This window comes from Hippoglossus hippoglossus, chromosome 16, assembly GCF_009819705.1.
Source record: "Hippoglossus hippoglossus isolate fHipHip1 chromosome 16, fHipHip1.pri, whole genome shotgun sequence".
Classification (NCBI taxonomy): Eukaryota; Metazoa; Chordata; class Actinopteri; order Pleuronectiformes; family Pleuronectidae; genus Hippoglossus; species Hippoglossus hippoglossus.
Genome location: NC_047166.1, coordinates 6,940,242 through 6,962,701, shown reverse-complemented (window position 1 = coordinate 6,962,701; position 22,460 = coordinate 6,940,242). Strand labels below are relative to the sequence as shown.

At 39.6% G+C, this 22,460-nt stretch overlaps 1 protein-coding gene across 1 annotated transcript in view; it reads right to left on the bottom strand.

The window, feature by feature from the left end:
* The window catches only part of LOC117777400 (hemicentin-1-like), a 1,765,934-nt gene that overhangs the window by 5,062 nt on the left and 1,738,412 nt on the right, over positions 1 to 22,460 (bottom strand). Inside the window, exons 40-41 of the mRNA XM_034612162.1 lie at positions 1,367 to 1,654; positions 209 to 496 (exon numbers count right to left, since the gene is read on the bottom strand). Of these exons, the coding sequence (XP_034468053.1) occupies positions 209 to 496; positions 1,367 to 1,654 (576 nt within the window). The remainder of the gene's footprint in view (positions 1 to 208; positions 497 to 1,366; positions 1,655 to 22,460) is intronic.

Sequence of the window (22,460 nt, the reverse complement as noted above, 5' to 3'; positions counted from 1 at the left end):
GATATTTTCTAAGCTCTACAGTTCTTAATCAAATAGACACATTTACTTGAGGTCATTCATTTCTCAGGTGCTATTGTTTCAATTGTCAGAAGTAATAGTTAATAGAAAAATACATGAGAAAAGCTACTTTTTCATAAATAGATTTTTTATAGGAAAAATTTGGTTTGATGTGATTGGTTGAAAAAAAAGCCGCAGCTGAAACACTCACATTTCACCACCAACTTCTTCTGCTTGCTGTCCTTTGAGCCCTCACTGTTCTGGGCACGGCAGACGTACCAGCCAGCGTCGGCTGAAGTCACATTAATCTTGTGGGAGAGAGAGTTGATGGGTCGTGAATTAAGATTATTTCCAGTGATTTTTAAAGACTGATTATATTTGTCGATCCTCATCAAGGTGAGATTTGACTGTGGGAAACTTTCAACAGTGCAGGTGACTCTGATGGTCCGACCTTCTGTGACCTCAGACCTCATAGACAGTTTAGGTTCAGTGGGCGGGTCTGTAGAGAGGAAGCAGAATCTTCTTTAAAGAAGGCACATTATGATTTTGTTGTTTTTCTTCCCTCAGTGTCAACAACACATTTTCCTTCACATCAAGACCAGGATTGGTTTGAACTGTCACATGTTTGGGACTGTCTGCAGTAACCAACAATATAGAAAACAGAGAACTGTCAGATTTAACCACTGTTCCTAATATAATGGTCTTATAATATAGAATGATCCTGAATAATACTTGTTTTTTTATTTCATCAGGGTTGAATTCATTGTAGATTTGTAGGTCGTGGACTGATTTATAAAAGGGAGCACAATAACATGCAAACCTGTGAAAACAATACAATGCATTTCAACACAATTTATACTATTGTGGTGTTGAATTATATCACAAGAACACTTACAACTCAAAGTCACAAGGCTTCATATCAACAGAATTATACTTTACTCTGGTGGAAGACTTACAGAGATTTAAGTAAAAGTAGAAATATCGCAGTACAAAAATACTCCATTGCAAGTATAGGCCCTGAATTCATAATTTAAATAAGCAGCACAGTAGTTTAGCAGGAGTATTCATTAAGTGGCAGAGTGGCACCACGTAACATTACTGGATCATTATTATTGATAATTTATAGATTAAATGACTTTATATAGGGTCTGGTAGTTTATTGATATTTTCTAAGCTCTACAGTTCTTAATCAAATAGACACATTTACTTTAGGTCATTCATTTCTCAGTTGCTATTGTTTCAACTGTCAGAAGTAATAGTTAAATAGAAAAATACACGAGAAAAGCTACTTTTTCAAAGATAGATTTTTGAAAGGAAGATTTGGTTTGATCTGTTTGGTTGAAAAAAAAGCCGCAGCTGAAACACTCACATTTCACCACCAACTTCTTCTGCTTGCTGTCCTTTGAGCCCTCACTGTTCTGGGCACGGCAGAAGTACCAGCCAGCGTCGGCTGAAGTCACAGTAAACGTGTGGTAGAGAGAGTTGATGGGTCGTGAATTAAGATTATTTTCAGTGATTTTTGAAGACTGATGATATTTGTCGATCCTCATCAAGGTGAGAGTTGACTGTGGGAAACTTTCAGCAGTGCAGTTGACGGTGATGGTCCGACCTTCTGTGACCTCAGACCTCATATACAGTATAGGTTCAGTGGGCGGGTCTGTAGAGAGGAAGCAGAATCTTCTTTAAAGAAGGCACATTATGATTTTATTGTTTTTCTTCCCTCTAGTCTGTGTTACATAGGTTTTTTGCAAAATATAATACAAAGCAAAATATCCAACAATCAGTGGTAAAGGGAGCTCCTCTCCTGAAGCTCCTAAACTCCTCTTCATCAGTCCAGCTGATACGATTTATTGTACTAAGACAAGGTTTGGGGACAAAGCTTTTGAAACAAGAGCCCTGAGGCTCTGAAACAGCCTGAATGAGGACATACAGCAGACTGAGTCAGGAGCTGAAAACATACTTTTATCTTACTTCATTCACTGATTTTGCGTAGGTCTAGTTTTTATTTGATTATTTATTCTTTTATGATTTTTGTAGCAGACCTGACTGGGAAACTATGTAGAGTGAAGCTATCGCCAAACTGCTCTAGAGTCGTAACTGATCTAGAATAGTTCAAACCATCGACTAAAAGTGAAGCCAAAGTGTCTAGATCGCCCCCTGGTGCCTGACTGCGGTATAAATCTCACCTCGTGAATTTTAGTGAACGGGACATGGACCAAACTAAAAATACACATCAACTAAAATGATCTCAAAGATGGATTCTGTAGTTTTTATCACTGGTGTTTGTTCAAATGTTCATTTTTCATGTATGTTTGGTTATTAATTATATTTCCACCCGGAGGAGCCTTGGTTGCTTGGGGCATAAAGGACACATTTGTCCACTAATTTTTATTGTACATACATTCAACGGGATTTCCAGGCTTACCTGTAGAAACATCTGTCGGTGAAAGCACAAGTGGAGAAGTCAGTTAATCTTTAATGCAAATGTTGGAAAAAATATAAAACATTGTTTTCAAAGTGGAGAAATAAAATCCTTACGTTTTATTAGGGCCAGAAAAACCAACCACGTGACTGTCTGAGCCTCCATCTCATGTGGGACTCCAACTGGATTTCTGAAACAAATAAAAACTGAAAAGTGGATAAAAACATCATGATCACAGAACTTTTTCTTTTTACTGTAAAACGTGTGATCAATGTTCTTTTTCAGCTTGTCTCAGAATTTCCTTCTTCCTCTTTTCATTTCTTTTACTGACAGTTAGAGTTTTGTCTTTGTTTTGTTCCTCATTTCAAGATGGTTGTGAAGTTGTGGTTTGAAAACACAAAAGTCATCTCACATCTACGCAGAATTTGTCATTTATTAAAGGAAAATAAATGTAATTATTTTAAAATGGAATGTTTGGGCCACATGTTTTTGTTAATCTCAGAGTTCAGTTTCTTTTTTCCTTTAATAACTAAAATATAGTTTGTTTTCTGTTTTCTTTTTTAATTTTATTTGACATTAGCTACTTGTTCAAATCACTTTTATTCAAAGAAACCCCAGAACAGATATAAAATATGTTGACTGCAAACATAACAGTGTCTTTGTTACATTTTAATTTTTGAACCTTTAGTCTGAAATAAACTGTTTAAAAAGTCATATCTGGCTCTTTGGGTTCATCTCAGTCTTCAGGGAACTACGACATCTGAAACTGATGTTGGAGTTTTCATTTGGAAAAAAGTATTTCAACTGAATGGACGAAAAAGGGTTTTAAATTATTATTATTATTATTATTATTATTATTAAGTGATCTGGATTCAAATTTTCAGAAAAAAATCTGCTTGTTTCATCCACAAAAAATACAGTTTGTAATCAGTGTATATACTGTAAATAAAACCTCTGAAACACAATATTTGACTCTAGTAGATTAACATCATGAGGAGATAAATAACCACAGAAGCTTGATCTTACCTCAGAGGACCCACTTGTATCAGTCTGTCACACACAGCCTCACTCTGAGAATGAGACTTTACAGAAAAAGGAAGTTCTCACACTTTGAAAGGGGATGCAAAAAAATAAATTGCATCCCCTATCATGCAAGACAGAAAACAGCTTCTTGTAGGTGTTGCAGGTGTTGTAGCGTTCGCAGCTTCTCACAGTATCTGCACGCAGATGCACTTCCTCCCACTTCCTCTTTTTGTTGTTTGTTGCAAATTCTGGTTAATCGGCACAGAGCAGTTTACAGTACTACATATTGATTTGGAGAATTTATGCTCACATAGTATTTACAGTGTCTCTATTTAAAACTTCATCTAACAATGTGAAAATTTATCAAAAGGGTTTGTGAAGAGTTGAATAAACATAAAAGTGCAGGTGAACGACACGTAAACAGGAAACATCGCACAAAGAGAAAAGCATTTCACTCCCCCTCCCCGAGAGCTGCAGCCACGATCTTCACAGCATCGGCCGCCATTTCATCAATGGTGAAAATGTAATAACTGTGATGGAAACTTGACCTGGTGAGACTTCTGAAATAAAGAGACTAGAGAATCACAGTCTTTTAATATTTTCTAGCATTCAGTAAACTTTTCCCTCACAAAAACATGCAAGCAATCAGTTTTAGGCCATTAAACACTATGATGAAGCTTAATCCAAGAATTTCAGACATGGAAGTTAACGTCTAAACTCTTCACTAATCTGCTGATTATTTCTGCCAGTAATTGATTAATTGTTTATGACAAAAAAATGTCAGAGAAATGCACATCATAATATCCCAGTGGCCTGAAGTGAAACCTTCAAATTGCCTGTTTTAATTGGCCATTGTTCCCAAACTTGAATTTATTCTATTCTGTATCATATACGACACAGAGGAGCAACAGGTCCTCACATTTGAGCAGCTGTGACCAGGAAATGTTTTGTATTTTTGCTTGAAAAGTGATGATAAATCTGTCCCAAAATGCTAAAACACATTTGGTAGCTGTAGTTATGATCATTTCAAACTGAAATACTGTATACGAGTGACGCTCAGATGGGACAAATCTCCACCACGGCCCAACAGACCCCTCATGAAACACATTTCAATTCAATAGATCTGGATTTTGATTTGCACCACATTGCAGAAAATCATACATATCAGTTCCCTAAACATGCCTGAATTTTTCATCAAGAGCAATCGGAGAAATCAACGAAAAATGTTAAAAATGAAAAATGTTAAAGAAAGAGGATACGCCTGCTGATGCAGACCAGCACCAAAATTCAATGAGCTCTTCCCTGACCCATACCGCCTCCCTCCACTAAGTTTGGTGGTAATCCGTCCCTCCTGCTAAATAACAAACAGACAAACAAACACAGACAAAACTTAACCACCTTGGCGGAGGTAAAGAATAATGAAAGTTCAATACCGAACACGACGGCACTTCAGCTTCCATTAGACAAAAATATAAACAAGAAGATGACAAAATAAAAAACCCAGAGACAAAAACAGGAGAGCAGTCACTTCGAGAACATATGAGAAAATATCTGTGATGTATTGTGCTTCAGGTGGAGAGCAGGGCCGAGTGTGTGTGATGGGCACACGGGAGTGTGATGTCATCGCTCAATATCCAGGTCTGATGATGAACAGGGAGTTTTTCTCAGCGTCGATTATCAAACAGGCTCACCTTGTCTTTTCTCTGATGCGAGATCGATATGAAAACAGCATGTGCGTCTCCTCTCATTCAAATCTCCACATGTGGGGCGCCGGCTTCATTTTTTGCATGAGCACCATGACAACCCTTCAGCCTCCTGAGACGTACATAACCGCAGCGACAAGGTTTTTCCATGTAACGCACCCCATTTGTATACGTGATGCATCATTGTGTGGCAGTGCACATAATAACTTATGCTTTTCCCCTCGCACTGCTCTTACAGCACAGAGAGTCTGATGGAAAATCTGAGCGCAGCCGAAGAGAGCAAAATCAATAATCTATTCTATTTAATGGGCTGGAGTGTCACAGTAACGAGATGGGAGTGGATGAGGCGAATCGTCCAGTGCCAAATCTTAACAGAAGGTTGCACACGGAGACTCTTTCCCTTCCCATCCTCCTGCCTCTCTGGCTCCTTCCTGTCATGTGCACACTCACACATGTGTATGTCTCCTGCACACACACACACACACACACACACACACACACACACACACACACACACACACACACACACACACCATTGAGCTTTATGTCATGAATCTCACCAATTCAGATTCCTCATTCTCTGAATCTTTCACTCTGCCTCAGCATCAATATGTAAAATGCTCATCATGCATTAATATTTCAGGGTTTTGAGAAACTGTATTAACTTAAACTTGTGCGCCCTCGTTATATTTAAAACAGACCGGCAGCCTCTGTTTGTCTCCTTTGTACCTCTGAGTTTAAATAGCACAACACTGGTTGTTCTACTTTGCTCCGGCTCCTGTTGCCAAACTCATACATAGGAAATGATTTGAAAGACTTCTGACTTTGATGCCTGTTTTCCCCGCGCCGCGCTCTCTCCTCTCCCCGTCAGCGTTTCAGAATCGACTTCTGAATTAATCTCTGTGATTAAGAAATACAGGAAGGTGACGGTTCCATTCCTTGTACAACAAACAGAAGATTTAGCTGTAGTGTTTCTCTGTCGCTCGAGCTTGGCAGGCGATATTGGCAGCACGATGATTTCATACTCGCCTGACGGAAATTGGAAAATCATCTTCTGAAACGTTGGCGTTGTGTGCTGCCCTCGCTGGATGCCGTCCGCTCTGGAGCAGCGTGAGTCTCAAACACCTTCTCCTCCAACGGGAAGCCTGTTAGTACGACACCTTGACATTCAGCACGTTTCCTGTAACATGTGAATTACAGTTCTGTGTTATTAGGCCACCGCTGGGTTTAATTACTGATTTTAATTCAGCATTTAGCTTTTTAAAATTAAATAATTAAAGGAAAGAAGAATTTAATTAATCAACAAACCACAAATATCACTGGCAACTCCGCTTATTTATTGCTAACATTAGTGTAAGTTTACAAAATCCTGACTAATTATGGAGGAACCTAATTTGTTGCCGACAAGTATTTTCTGAATAAGTCTTAAGGTCTAATGTAGGACTGCGTCTAATTATTATTTTCAGAATTCACAAATCTGATGTTGATTTTCTCAATTAATCCCTCAGTGATTTTCAGGTCAGAAAATTGCAACAAAAAAAAAGGCCCATTACAGATTCTCGTCTAATTATCCAAGCTTCCCAAAATGTTCAATTTGCAATTACTTAAAACTGAGAGAAAGAGATAACCCTAAAATTAGAGGCAAACGAACTTCTCTTTTTAGGGGCATTTTAGCTTTAGCTCTTCAAAATATTCTTCAATTTACTTCGATTGACTAATGGAATGATTCATCTGTAAAATATTGAAAATACTCAGCGTAATGAAACAGCGGTAAGAGATATGTGCTGTGAATTGATATTTTCTTATATCTGATGGACAAACCACTATCTCAAACATCCATCTATTTTTGCATCAAGAGGCTGAGTGAACCCAGGACAGGTCACCAGCAGCGTATTGCAGAGTTGAGCTATAGAGACAACCAACCAGTCCCACTCACATTCACACCTACAGGCAATTTTAGAGTCTCCAATCAACCTAGGTTGCATGTCTTTGGAAGCCAGAGAACCCCGTGAAGACCCAGAAACGAGGAGAACATACAGACTCCACACAGAAGGACCAGCCATCAAATTCAGACCAGGTGCCACCCCCTCAAACATGTGACTGACATTTCTCATCATGCTCCAATATGAGTCATACGGTTTATTTTGAGTGTGGAGCTCAACATCCTGTCATCAATGTCACCTGAGTTTCTACTGAAACCTCAACTGAGAACTATTCATTTCTGAATGACACGAGCCATTAAAGGAAGAACTCTCTAAGAATTTTCATATTCAGGACACATTTACATCCATATTCTATATGTCACCAGACGGTACCTGGAGAGGAGGAGAGAGGGAGGATAGGGAAGCAGAGACTTGAGAGGATGCAGGGGGTTTATGAAAGGAGGTGAAGAATGTAGATGATGGAGAAAAAAAGGGAGGGTTGCTTGTAGAAAGCTGAGTGAAATGAGAAAAGATGGGTTAAGATAGATGAAGTTTTGGCAGATAACTCGGATGACAACATGAAAATATACAACACAAGATCAAACCTGCATCTTAAATATTCAAATCTCAGCGTTCACCTACTCAAGTTTGAATTATGTGTTTATATTAACTCTGAGTCAACAGAGTGAAAGTGTAGCTCATGTGTTTAATCTCTCCCACCCTCTTTAAATACCATAACCGTGAAATATAAGCTAAACTACAGCACATTGAGCTCCAGCAGAGTCAATCAACTTCTTTTTAGCTTTTATCTCCACTTAACGTTGGAATGTGGAATTAACGGCCTCAGATGTTGGCTGACGCAACAAACCCCCAACCTCGAAATCTCAGAGATCCAAGTTCAGCTGCACAGAAGCTTCGACTGGTACGTTTGCCAACAGGAAAACATAAAGATGCTAATGAATACATCTGCAGCATCTCTGTGATGGATTTGAATTTGTCCATTCCCGGGCGGTGATCATCATCATCAGATAACAGCAGCTTGTGTTTGTTTAAACGGACACGGACAACAGGCTGAGTGACGGATGCAGAAGTGATGATGGGGCTCGAACCCTGTGATGGACATTTTTAGGTGTTGCTGTCATTAATGGTTTAGTGTGTTTGATCGTATGTGTCTTAAGAAACGTAAAATCAATCAAGTCCAGTTCAAAAGGTCTTTGACAGCAGTTACTTATTGAGGTTAGAGTCCTGCACTGCTGAGAGTTGCATAACGACCGTACCGTGACAAACGGCTTCGGACGAATGTTAAACTCCTTGAGAATCATCACACAGATAAGACATGTTAGTGGTGAGTTGACTGTATCGACCTGTGGCTGTCACCAACACAGATTGTATATAAAGATGGACGACGCGTCTCCACTTCCTCCCACTATCCAGAATGAAGCCAAAATATCCTGGGTTGAAAATGCTGCCATTTTGCACCGATGATGTCTTTTCAAACCAGAGTCGGCAGAGTAGCAATCAGGAGGTGGAGCCGTGGTTTCAAGGTAGCGCTGATACATGACCTCGACCAATCATGAGTCAGTCTCAGCTGTCAATCATGGCATTTCACCCCATTTTTATAGCATCAAATTACTCATAAAAAAGTACACTTAAAAATACATCAGTGTGATAAGTGACAGAAAACATCTAGGCACTTGACTTTTTCGTTTGGCCCATGTTTCATCAACTAACATGGAGGAGGCAGGGTTTATGACCTTTACTGCAGCCAGCCACCAGGTGGCGCTCAAGACGCTTTGGCTTCACTTTTGGGGAGCTGTCACGTCGTCCATCTTTATTTACAATATGGTCTCTAATAGGCTTGTAAATGCAGATACTGAAAATAATAGAACTTGTAAACACTTGCCAGACTCAAGGCTATAAAAACTGAAATCTATGATTTTTACACATGTAAGAAGTAACAATTTAAAAGGTCTGTGTCGAAGTATAAGGAGATTCAGTGAATACATCCATTTAGATAAATCAAACACAGTCCAAATAGTCAGTTCCATATTGATGCATGCTAATATAAGAAAAGAACTACTGACACACACACACACAGACACACACACAGATGATTTCAGTTCCAGCTCTGTAGGCAGCACGTCGTGCAGTTTGAGGAGAATCGGTGCTGATTGGCAGCTTCCATTTGTTTGGACTTCTAGAACTCGCCATCATGATGTGTCTGGACTCTCGATCGTGGCGTGTTCAGGACGAGGAGGTGGAGCGGCTCCGAGGGCACCTTGGCTCGGCGCCACATCGGTTTTTAACTTCACTACATTTCACGGAGGCAGGCGCAGAGGCCCACACTCACATGGCCCACACTTCACTTATGTCATGAGCAGTCTCTCCTAATGAATATTACTTTTCTTAAAGAAAGTTTTGGAAGCAAAGTATTTCTACGCCTGAGGAGGGAGAATATTGAATATTTTTTGAGATACAATGAAGACATTTGTTCACCTTTGCTTCACTTTACGTGTAGAAGTACAACACGATGAAATGAAAACCTGCGCTCGCCTCTTAATTTTCCCCGTTGGTTCTCTTCCATTGTTTATTTTAGGAGGAATGTTTATACTTGACTTTCTGATGTATATTCCAAATCTAATGTCCAGAATCCAACTGTATCATAATGCTGTTGGCTCAGAGGTAACCAAGCAGGCCTCATTACAGAATGACTTACACTCCCTCGTGAGCTAAGGTGAAAAGAACATCGAGTTGATATTCAACCATTATTACTCCATTACTCCGCTGACACTCCAATCTATTGTGACTTTCACTGCGAGCCTGTGCCTGTTTCCTGAGTCAGTCAGTTGTTATTAGGCCAAAGATTAGTCCAAAGCACCTGTGTGCCCTGTTAAACTGGCTGAGGGGAAAGTGAGTGACATGAGCGACGCCAGGCTCAGCGATCAGCCTGTCAAAGGGCAGAGCAGCTGCAGACACCTCCAGCTGCCTGGAAGCTCGGAGCGGCCAGGGGCTGAGGGCGCTCGGCACAGCACAGAGGAAATCAGCACGTTTCATCAGAAAGAAGGCAGCGGCTGAATGGCCTCTGATAAAAGCTCTTATTGAGTCTTCAGTGATTTTCAAGAACGGGTGGCAATGGAGCAGAGTGATTGCATGCATTCACTATTTACATCTCATTGCCTGCTCTTTATTACCAAGAAAAAGGTCGTATTTCCCAGATTTTCATGGCAAGAAAGAACGAGATTTATATGCAACATGCATCCATCTCAGTCATTAAGTGGGGCTGCAGGAGAGAAAAGCATTTTATCCTGTGATTGATATGCAGCAGATTATCTATGACTGAAATTCTTGCATCTTATAATAGTATTAGTATCCGTGTTATTAGTGGTAACCATCACAATATCTATAAAAGGAAATAAATAGTGCGTGTGTAAGTGAATCTAAAAATAGGGCTGCACCAAACAAGTCTTTTAGTTACTGGATAATAATAAATGATCACTTTATTTTCATAGCACCGTTCAAAACAGCTGTTACAAATAAAAGCTAGAAAACAAAACATCTAAAATACAACAAGCAAAATAATGTCTCAACATTTCAAATCAAAGACTGCGAATAAAATAATACAACATAGTTTAAAAGAAATCTAATCTAATCAAAATCTATAATCTATTCATTTGTTTTTATTATTAAGAAATTAGTCATTATTACTCGAAAGGGCTAAAAGAAACCAGCAAACATGTCTATGAAGAGTTCAAGGTCATATCTTGCTTTGTTAGTGCAACAGCAACAAACACACACACACACACACACACACACACACACACACACACACACACACACCTGTGGCTGCTGGGAAAACAGGAGTCTGCTTCACGTTATGTCTTGACCCCTAAACGGAGCCATAGCGCCTCCAAACAAATAAAAACTTTTGAAATTTGAAATTATAATATATAATTATACAGTGGACATTAAAACATTACTAATTAAACAAACGATTTGTTGATTAAATTTGTTATAATGCATATTTTCTACACTCTCAAATAGGCTACAACAACTGAAACTAGAAAAAATAAATGCCATTCCACCACACCCTGAAAAATGAATGCAAAAAATCATCAGGAAACAAGGTATCCGATTAATTTGGACCAATCCTGCAGTAAGAAAAAAAAATTATATATATATATATAAATAATGTATAAATATCATCCTCAAAGAATGCAGCATCAAAGCCTGTGTATCTTTCAGTCACAAGACAGAGACTGATTGAAACAATCCTTTGTATGTTGGTAGAAAGAATTTTCTTCTGAGACAAATTGAAAGGAAGGAGCCTTAAAAGCGCAGCCACCACCATCGCTGCCTTATCTAACACCTTCTGTTCAACTTCACACGCAAACTAACTGGGGAGCAGCGAGTGTCACCCTCGCACAAGCATCACTCTCTCACTCCATTAAAATGGTCAAATATTTTAACTGGGGCATTTAATGTGGATATTGACGAAAGCTTTAATTAAATACACTCACAGGTTCTTTATTAAATAATGTGTCTTGGGGTTTTAATCATTTGCCTCGGTTATATTTTATGTCAGGAATGCAACAGAATGTGGAAAGCGCAGCCGCACTCGGTGTATTTAAATGATTACTGACAGTCATAATAACCTATTTTGCTGTTTTTAGCCGGGCCCATTACTGTAATTTGTGAATGCAGTTTTAATTCTGTGGTCGACTGCGAGGACAGAGAGTAATGGTGATGTTAATTTCTACCTCAGGGAAGGAATAACTCAGTCAACCCCACACTACGAAGATTCTTGGTTTTATTTCCACGCTGAAAACTCGCCTAGTTATGAATTCGAGTGAACACATAAAAGATGGAGATGACAGAATTACTCCAACACTTTAGTTCTTGCTGCAGTTACACAAGGGAATATATATATATATATATATATCACTTTACAGCATGTGCACAGCATGCAGATCTTTTCTCTCTTATCAATAGAGCAGGAAATTCAGTGAAAGTTTGTATCGTATATATTCTTCACCCTCGACCCTATTTTCTTAGGAAATATATAATGTAATAAAATGAAATGAGTCCACACTGTATACACAAATAACTATTTTTTTTGCCTCTTCACATTGGAAGACATTGTTTAAGGTACTTTATATATGACGTGTTGGCAAACTCCATCAAAGCTTTGTGGTTTTTCGGGAATATTCTTTGATAATAAAATAGAGATTTGTTGATTTGAGCAAAATTTGGCTCCACATCATAAGTTTGACATGACCGATCCACCAGCAAGTCATAGGGCGGAAGTGAAGACTAAAATTACTTAATTATGATACAGAAAACATAAGGGCTGCCTAGGGTTTTTCCATGAGATAAATCACCCAACCAGTGGGGAAAACTAGCAGGCTATAGAGGGGATGTTGGTATTTACCCCCTACAGAGAAAAATTGTGGCTATAAAACAGCAAACTCGACCTCCGGCATTATTCCATCCCATGCGCTGATCTTAATTATTGCATATTTTAACGCAAACATGATTGTTAACATGTAGTGGATTATTCTAATGTACAATTGGGAATTGGAAAAAGAATAAATATTCACTTAGTTGCAGAAGAAAACTAGACAGTGAGTGAGGGTGAATCCAGGTTGTTGGTTTTTTACTTTAACATCATGAGATAGGGCATTTTCAACGCTTATCTTGAATTTTCTGAGAATTATTAAAGTATATTAATGATGAAAATCATACGTGTTTCGGGGATTGACGTCTGAGTTTGTGAAATCTGGTTCAAATCAAAATAAAAACCTGTATCAAGTGACTTTAAATGTTGGTCCACTGCAGGAAGTTCCACAACTTCATTTAAACACGATTCTCTGTTACTGAAGTACTTTTTGGCCTTTATCCCCTTATTCCACCTCAAATAAGCACTGCTGTTATCTTCACTTCACCTGGTTCACTGTTTCCACATCCTCTCTGCTCTGCTTGCTCCACGTGCGTCACATGCACTGCAAACCCACCCCGCTGTCCAGAGAGCAGAGGGCAAACAGGGCTTTGTGTTAAAATGTGACCAATCAAGCCTAAAGGCCTCTCTCTAACACAAGCATGCCTCAAACAAGAGCCTGTGCCCCTTTGTGTTTGAGGTAAATAAAGGCTCTGGCCCACTATTTGGGGAAATATGGTAAGTATGGAAAGCTCTGCTATTCTGTTAAATATTATGAACCATAACAGGGGCATACCATGTGTTTACATAACCATTTATGTGGATAGAAAAAGTTGGGAAGAAAATCTATGACGTTGTTGCCCTGCAGGCCTTTGGGATTAAAAAACATCAGTTTAAGGAAAGCTCTGAGTAACAGAGGTGTTTTAAAGACGCATCTTAAAGAAACATTTAGAAGATTAAGGCCGATAAATGCTTTAATTTGTTTTAATAATTAAAGACACCGGTAGCAATCTGAATAATTTAGATGTACAATAGCTTCTGTAGTGTTGTTATTACAGTGTGGAATTTTGGGGGACAGGGATCAGACCACCGAACAGCTTGAGTCCTGTTGTTGACCTCAGAATTATATGGTTCTATCAGTGTTGTCAGTTTGCATAGTTTGAAGCTGTTGGGATCAGAGTCTGAATCACATACAACTCGTCAGAAAAATGTGGATTTATGTCAAAAGCAGCTTACTGGAGTATATTGGTGTCGTCATTAAAACATGAAGCATTAACAGGTTGTGAAGATTTTGTACCAAACTCATGAAGATGGAGCTCGTACTGTGGGTGAAGCTTTCCTCTCATCCAACCCTCACATTTGGTCACGAGATCCTGTTCGTGACCAAAACATGAAATGGTGGATAACAAGCAGCTGAAATGTTTTTATTTTGCTACACTATGGGAGGAACTGAGCTTTTACTTTCAAAAAGGAACTTGGAAAAGAACTGCTGCTGTTCTGCCTCTTCATTACAAACAGCCAGTTTTTGTTTTTGTTTGGCGTTTTTTGGCCTCATCTCGTGCCTCGTGGCGGAGGGGCGAGTCCAACTGGGAGGAGATCCTACGGCAGACCCAAAAACATGCTGCTGAAATGACATATCCAACCTGGTCTGGAAGAGTTTTGGGATCCCCCCGTGAAGAGCTGGCGGACGTGGCCCGGGCAGAAGGGCGTCCTGGCTGCCTGTCCTGCCAGTGTGATCTGAGAAGCGGAGGGGAAGAGATGCTGTATGGCAAAAGTATTCGTTAAATATTTACACCAACAAATCTTTGACAAATTACTCTAAAATTGTGCCAAATGTAAAGTAAGGATACAACTTGGGGTTAACAAGAAGTACCTCTTGTTTTTACACACATATGAAATCAGGTTTAATGAGTGCTCGCAGCTCCGTTATGGTGGAAACACAAAGCCTTCATTAATTGTTTATATACTGTTGTGTAGATACTAATGTTTCCAATTGAACTCCTCCTTCATGAGCGAGTCTAATTTGTTCCTAGCATCTGTGCAGGAGCATCTGCTGCCTACCAAGGACACAATTAGCAATCCATCAATCAACACTCTCTCTCTCTCTCGTAGCAAACTCGGATCACACTCTGCCAAAACGCGTCGGCATTAACAAGCAACTGTTGGCCGTCACCTCCCAGAGCCAAGCTGTGTTTTGGCTTTACAGTGGAGAAAAAATTAAAAGCTGCAGAATAATATTGACAGCTTTTGTCTGAGACCAATTATCAGGACACGTAACTAAACTCACGACAGTATGTTGACGATGGTCGGGTTTCGTAAAAAGAGGAATACAACCGAACAACAGCTTTCAGGTCTGCAGGTGAACATGCTGCATCACCGAAAAGGACGGATTAACAAAAGATGCTGTGTAATTATTTGATTTTGATGTTAACAAGGATTCTTGTTTTTCAATCTTACTTTTCTCCTGTTTTAACCCACAGCCCCAAAATGAAGCATGATAGAAAAACCATGAACTGTTCATGTCAGAGGTGTCAATCAATTCAGTTCAACTTAATTGCAGACACAACAACATATGAATAAAAATCAGTATCATCAAATGTACAGTTCTTGGTTCCCTGTGTTATTTGTCCTTGACGAACACATGGAAATACATTTTCAAATTCTTTCCTGTTGAAGTCCTTATATTACCATTGATGGACAGCATTCAAATTACATGGTCTAATAAACCTGTCCTGCAAGTTGTGTAATTAAACTAGAATCAACAAATAAATTAGAAACTGATATCAGGGAGATCCTAAAAATTATTTGTTTCTATTTTGATTTTATGTCTTAAGATGGATTTATACTGTGAGTTTATCCGTATGATTTGAAAAGCATTTAAAAAACACTGTGCTTTATACTCTCGAGTAGAATCATAGTTTAAGTGCAGACACCTGTAATGTAACATCAGAGATATAGAATAAGACTGAAGATAAACACGAAAAATAGCCAGTCAGTCAGCGACCCTTCACTACCTCTGAAGATTCATTGCTGCTGAGAGCTTCCTGCTGGTGACAGAGTGAGGTCATCTCCTTCTGTCCATCACTTCCTCCTGCCTGGCACCCCCCCCCCCCCCCCCCCCACCCGCTATCGCCATCAGGCAACCCGACGCACCCTAATGAGATCTCCCACCAATTACCATCCTCTGGAGAACGCCAGACCTCTTATTTTGCACCTGCTAGCATATACACGCAATAACTGGTGCAGCACATTCTTGCTTGAATGCATAACATTGCTCTGGGGACAGAAAGATGGATTTGCTATGACTAGGTATTATTCCTCCGGTATATCCCCTTCAAATAAGAACGTCCCTCACTGCAACTCTCCCTACTGGGACAATCTGCAGCATGACGAAGTGCAATTATGTGCCGCATAATAGCCAGTTCTAACCCTAACCCCGTTTAAGACACGAAGGGCAAAGTAAACCCCTGCGGGACACACTGTGACTGTGGAGGATTGGGAGGGAGAGTGTGTGTGACACATTGACTAAAAAAGCCTGCGACAACAGACTAATAATGGAAGGTCACGCCTCTGCCTGACATCACCGAGAAGAGGCAGCTCATTCAGGATTTCTGGCTCCGCTTGTGATGAGATGCACACAGGCATTAGGATGCGTCGCGACTGTCTCCCAGTTACACTCCAGAGTAAGTAGTGCCATCGGCTGCGGGTTGACAAAGCAGACATGTTGGCAGAACATGGCTGTTTTCTGAGATCTGTATTACTTCAGAGTTGGAGGGGAGAGTGAAGTAAAGCGGTGGCCCTCTGGTGTGTGTGAAAAGAAAATATGATTTAATTTGTTTTATGATGTTTTGGTCCTTGTGCGATCACATTTTCAGTAGTTTGTTTTGGATTTGAGCGTTTCCCGGTGCCATATGCTGAGAAATATCCCAGAGGAATCAGCTATTGTCAGACGACAGCATCAGACTTGATTTATTTCCTATGGACCAGACAGTGCAAAATGTTGACAGTTTGACAAACCGTCGCTGCTGTCATACGAAAGAGGTCTGTCAGCGTCCTCAGGAAATAAGAAATCAGTCTTGTTTTAAGGTTGCGATAAGTAGTTTGTTTTTTTTGCAATCTGTGTAAGGGTTTTGATATTTTTGATCCTGGCAGATACAAGGACATTTTCTTTATGTGCCCATATTTTTGCCATTTACAGGTTCTTGTTCTTGGATGTCCAATAATCTACTTTAGATTACATAATGTTCAAAAAACACATAAATTCTGCAGCACTTATTTTCATCCTCTGGCTGAAAAGTAACATTTTAGCTCTTTGCATTTCCCTTAAAGGCCCAGTCTGCTCTGATTGGCCAGTTGCCCCTCTCTTTTGTGATTGGCCAACTGTTTATAGAGTTTGTCAGAAATGGCACCTCCCAAACACCCAGAGCCCCCCCCGGTATCTGTGATACCCTCTGTAGCCCTGGTAACAATGGTCTTTTAGGTAGTTCTTGTCACACTGATGTATAAGTGCTAATTGATCCGGCTAGTTTGATTTCAATTAGTAATTTGATGCTATAAAAATGAGGTGAAACGTCATGATTGACAGCTGAGACTGACTTGTGATTGGTCGAACACATGTCTTGACGGGACCCAGATGCCACAGCGCTTCACCTCCATTAATTCAGTAAAAACTCTGGCTCCGAATTATGTCACCAGCTCAAGATGGCAGCAACCGTATCCAGGATGTTTTGGCTAAATTTTTACTCAAGGGGAGGACGTACAGATGTGTCGTCCATCTTTATTTACAGTCTGTGACTCTTTCGTACCAATTTGAGCCAAACTAGCCACTAGGCGGTTCCACTACCTGTCCTTGGTAAGAAAAAGCCCAGAATGCTAACAAGGTGTTTCAGGAGCACTGTTTTCTGTGGGAGAGAAGAACTTCCTGTGCTTGACTTTGTCTGTTGTGACTTATCAGATGTTTTTCAAGCACGGAAAAATCTAACCCGAAAATTATTCTGCAGGGAACCCATGTGATCCTTATCTTTACATATTTAAATAACCAAACATGGAGATGCAGTTTTTTCAGTGTACACCTATTGTCACTATGTGGCCTCCACCCCACTTTCACTTTTTACTCCTCCTCCTTTTCTTTTATCTTTCTTTTTACTCCACTGCAAATTACTTCCATCACTTCTACTTAAGTGACATTTACAAATGAGGGTAAAATTAGGAAGGCAGTGTATCTCAAATTGGAAAAGGCACTGAACTGAAGATAAGGCCACAGGCTCCATAATATCAAACCAAATGATATGAAATGTCAAATGATGTGAAATTGTTGCAGAGATGAATTTTATGCTCCCACTCTCATCAATGCAGCACTTTTTTTTTTAGTAACCCTGAGTTTAGGCTCATGATTAAATTATTTTATGTGGGGCTGTGCTGCAACATCATATTCGGCTTTAAAAGATAAATATTTTTTTAGATTAACATAAATAAAAATAAATGATTACACTGAAATAAAAAAAAGATAAAAGGTCAGACCATTCTATGCTTCATTTAAGGAGTAATAGGACAATTTGGAGGAGTGAGGCTGAAGGCTCCTTACTGCACATTTCCATGATTATTTCCGTGCCTCCAGGCCAGACACAAAGAAAATCTATCTGGTGCAGAGCAGAAAGACATTGTGGTTTTATTTCACCTAGTTGCTGCATGCTGGTATAATTTACATGCAGCTCATATACTCGATGTTGTGAAATTTCTTTGCAGCAGCAGCAGCAGTGTCTCTCTCTGTCTTTCTCTGGAAACATCCAAATTGAAACAATGTTTTCCCTATGAATGGCCAATTTCTCAATTACCATTACCCATGTTTGGATGATGATGGATGTGGGGTTTTTTTCCCAGCTCTTTTTTTCCCCCGCTCTCCTTCCAGCTCAGTCACTCAGTTATTGGAGATCTGCTTTCAGGGTTTGGAAATGCAGTTAATTTAGGTTAATTTGTGGAACAGAGAACAGAATGACGGGCCCGGGTCATTGTTTAATGCAAGCAGTCAATTACGTCGGCTCTAATGAGATCAAACTGATGAAGGCCATCAGGAGTAACATAAAGCCTTATCGGTCACAGATGAATAGAGCCGGTCTGAACGTTTGAATTAAACTCTGTTCCTTGTACTTCCTCCCCTACAACCTCCAGCTCAGTGTCTTGACCCTTCAAATCATGTTACTATTGCTCTGGAATAATGATCCATATTCAATAATGTGGGGTAGTAAACACTGTATGCACGTGGGTTACTTCTAATTAGACGCCTTGACCTCACAGCCTTTGTTATGTGACACGGGATGAACAGAAAATCCCATCCTGCTCATGTATTCTTCACCTCCCTGCTGAACTCATGCCCCTTGTTCCATTTCATTTCATTTGGAAACCCATTCACGGTCCAGTAACTCCCCCTTTTTTTCTCATGGGATTATCGACAGGGCGCCTCCATTTGTTATAATCCATCTCGTTGTCATTCTGGAGCTGATGTCGATCCCATGATTATATTTCTATCTTCCAGTCGGATCTGGCTGAATTGTATGTAAAATAGCAGAAAACCAAAATATATCATTTCTGAAAAGAAAAAAAAAAAAGAAAAAACGCGATCCAGTAGAATATTTATAAACCTACCATTTAAACAGTTTCTTTTTTACTCAATGGAGGCATCTCTCCACTGATGCGGAGTCAGAGGCATCTGTAAGTGCAATATTCGTATCTTTTCAGGGTCACGTATTTTGTGTTGTGAGTCTCGGTGTTACTTCTTTGCTCTTTCGCCAGATGTGCAACACCCACAGTTCTGGAGGAATCTCTTTTTTTTCTTTGCCAGTTTTGTGATAAGAGGAGAGGTTAAGGCAGCTCATGTTTATGGCACGGTAGTGATGTACTTATATATGACCCCGAGGCAGATGAGCAGATGCTTCATTACCCTCTCTGCATTACTAGGATTATAACAACACATGGGTATGGAAATCAGGGCTCACGGATGCCGTAAGGGAGGAGAGATACACGGTGAACATGGATGTTCACATGTTTCGGCAGAATTGAGAGAATTTGCATTTATAGATGGATGGATAGAGGAATAGATGTTTTTACACTTACAGAGATGAATGGTCTATACAAAATATCAATGATATCTCTGAATATACAGTGAATCAATAAAATTCTTGAGTATAACTTTTATAGACCTTTCTGAAACCACTTAACCTTAACCTAAATATTATAAGCTTCATGAAGGAAGAATTTGCTGCATATGTTATGTTATGTTATACAACAGAACTATCGATTCATGAGAACATTTCTGTTTAAAGTTACAGAAAAATTGTGGTAATGACGAACTCTGGTTGCAGTATGGCTATTGCTTGTACTTTAGTGTCTTATTCTGAAAAAAATCCCATCATTTATCAGTGCGAACATCTTATCATGACCCATAGTTGCATTTTATTGTAAAACGACTTGAGTGGCAACGACGTGAGTCAAGAAGGAAGTGAGGTGACGTTGTGATAGAATAACAAAATGCGTGAAGCGAGGACGTTATATGGTTCGGGATTTATTTAACCTCAACGATTCATTGCTGTAACCATGACAACCAACTGCTGTTGTCAACAACTGATCCTCTGCGCACTGAGTCGAGCACTGAACTCAGAATAAACAGGTGAGCAGCTCTTTGTGCAGCAGCGGTGGCGAAGCGTCAGGATTCTGTCCTGCCGCTGCATCTCAGTTACTGCAGGTCACTTTTCCAGTTTCAGAAAGAAAAGCTATGAAACCTCGTCTCCTGCTTCTTAGTAAAACAAACCTGAAAGCCTGTGATTTGAACTGTTCTGAGGTTAATATTGTTCTGTGGGAGACTCTCTTGGTCACACTGGTCAAAGTGCACCAACCCAATCACAGTCTGTTAGAGGATGGAGTTAATTGAGATGTACTAAGCTCTCAATCCTGACTTAGCATTCACATTTCATGTTCTTTAAATGTGTTGTATATTTATATAACGATTCAGACTGATCTCAATATCCCTGAGTTGATTCTTCTTTAAATGTCTCTCCTGCCACTTTGAGCCGAGAAGCACACAGATGAGCTTTTGACCTCACAATAGAACTTTCACCTCAGTAACTTTATTATGTTCCCAGCTGTACCCTGGCCATTTGCTCCCTGCACCCAAAGTCCAAAGAGATCTCCAACCCACAGGAGCAGTGAGGGACTCCAGACCAACCTCAGGGCAGGCGACCAAAATCAAAAGCACTTTTTAAATCCACAGTCTGAAAATACGACCTGAAAAGGCATTTTTATTAGACTGTGAGGAGGCCGTGATGAATGGGATGCACTGTAAACATTCTCACAGGGGAACGCCGCTGATGGTGAGGTGTGTGACACGGAGAAGCGCAGACAAATGCATTTTTTTGTTGGTTTTATTTTTTTCTGCTTTTGAAGGTGCAGTGTCAGCTCACATCCCGCGTTTTTCTGCTTACAGAGTCAGAAAGACTGGGTCACCTGCTAGGTCACAGCAAGGCACTCGTTCCCTCGGTTGCATAGCGACGGCTCTCAATGTCATTCAGATGCTATTTGAAAAAAAAAAAAAAAAATTGTTTATGCCTGTGAGCAAGACTCTCCAGTGATGAACCGAGGGATAAAAAAGTAAATCATTTCATTTGACCAGAGCTTTTAACACAATCCATATGAATGTGACCTTATCACCCCTGTTTTAGCGTCCTTGCTCTGGCTGCCTGTTAACTTTGGGATTGATTTTAAAATTATTTTAATTACTTTTAAAGCCAGACAGCGGCCCCTCCCTGTATTTCTGACCTTTTATCTTCCTAGGAGAAGGACACAAGTACAGGCTGAAAACCAAAGGGGATCTTTGCTGTGAGGGCCCCTACACTTTGGAACAATCTGCCAGAATCTGTTACCTGTTTTATCTCTTTTCTTGAGACACATCTGTATAAATAAGCTGTTATCACATGACGTCTATGACTTTTATTATCTGTCTCTTTATTATTATTGTTTATTTACTCTTCATATTGTTTGTTGTACAGCACGTTGTTGCTTGTATTGAAAAGTGCTATGCAAATAAAGTCATTATTATTACTGTAGTTACTATTTATACATCTGTGTAAGTGATGGCCTTATACACACATGAAAGTATGGTGATGCAGAATATAGCAATATCTCTATACAAGAGAAAGTGCAGATTCATTATTATTCATTCATTACATATAACCTTCGCCAAGGAGGTTATGTTTTCACCCACGTCTGTTTTTGTCGATTTTATCAGAATTATGCAAAAACTACTAAATCAATTTCCACAAAGTGTGGTGGAGGGTTGGGGCCTGAACCTGGGAATAACTGTTGGCTAAATTAAAGTCATGCATATTTAGTGGGTTAATTCATGAGTGTGTACAATTAGGTGCGGATCCCTGTATTTTCCAGAGATCCGCAATTTTTTTACGACAGTATTTGTATCACAACTGTGTTTATTGTTGTTTATCTGTAGCCTCACTAGTTGACATATTTAGTTTTTCCATAAATTTGTGTTACATTGACTTCTTTTGAGCAGATACACAAAGTAAAGAGTAAAATATGTTACATTGGTTTTCATGTTCACTGTTCAGGACTATGTTTGTGCATGTGTCTAACCTGCACATCAGGATTCACTGTCAAAAAGCAAAGTCACCATTTTGATATAAAAAGTCATGTAAAGATAAACAGACAACTAATATTATTATTGTTCATTATTAAATAGTCACTATTTCATTGCATTACCAACATCTTTTGCTTTCCTCTGCGATTTACTCTTGTGTTTCTTTACTCAGTGATCTGTTTAGACTCAGTTAACATTTGTCCTAACAACCAGGTTTGACTGAATAACAGCGTTCGTTCGGTGGGCGACTCTAAGATGGAAGATCGGTTCGAGTGTTAGTTTGCCCCCAGCTTCACCCTGCCAGGCTGAATACGCT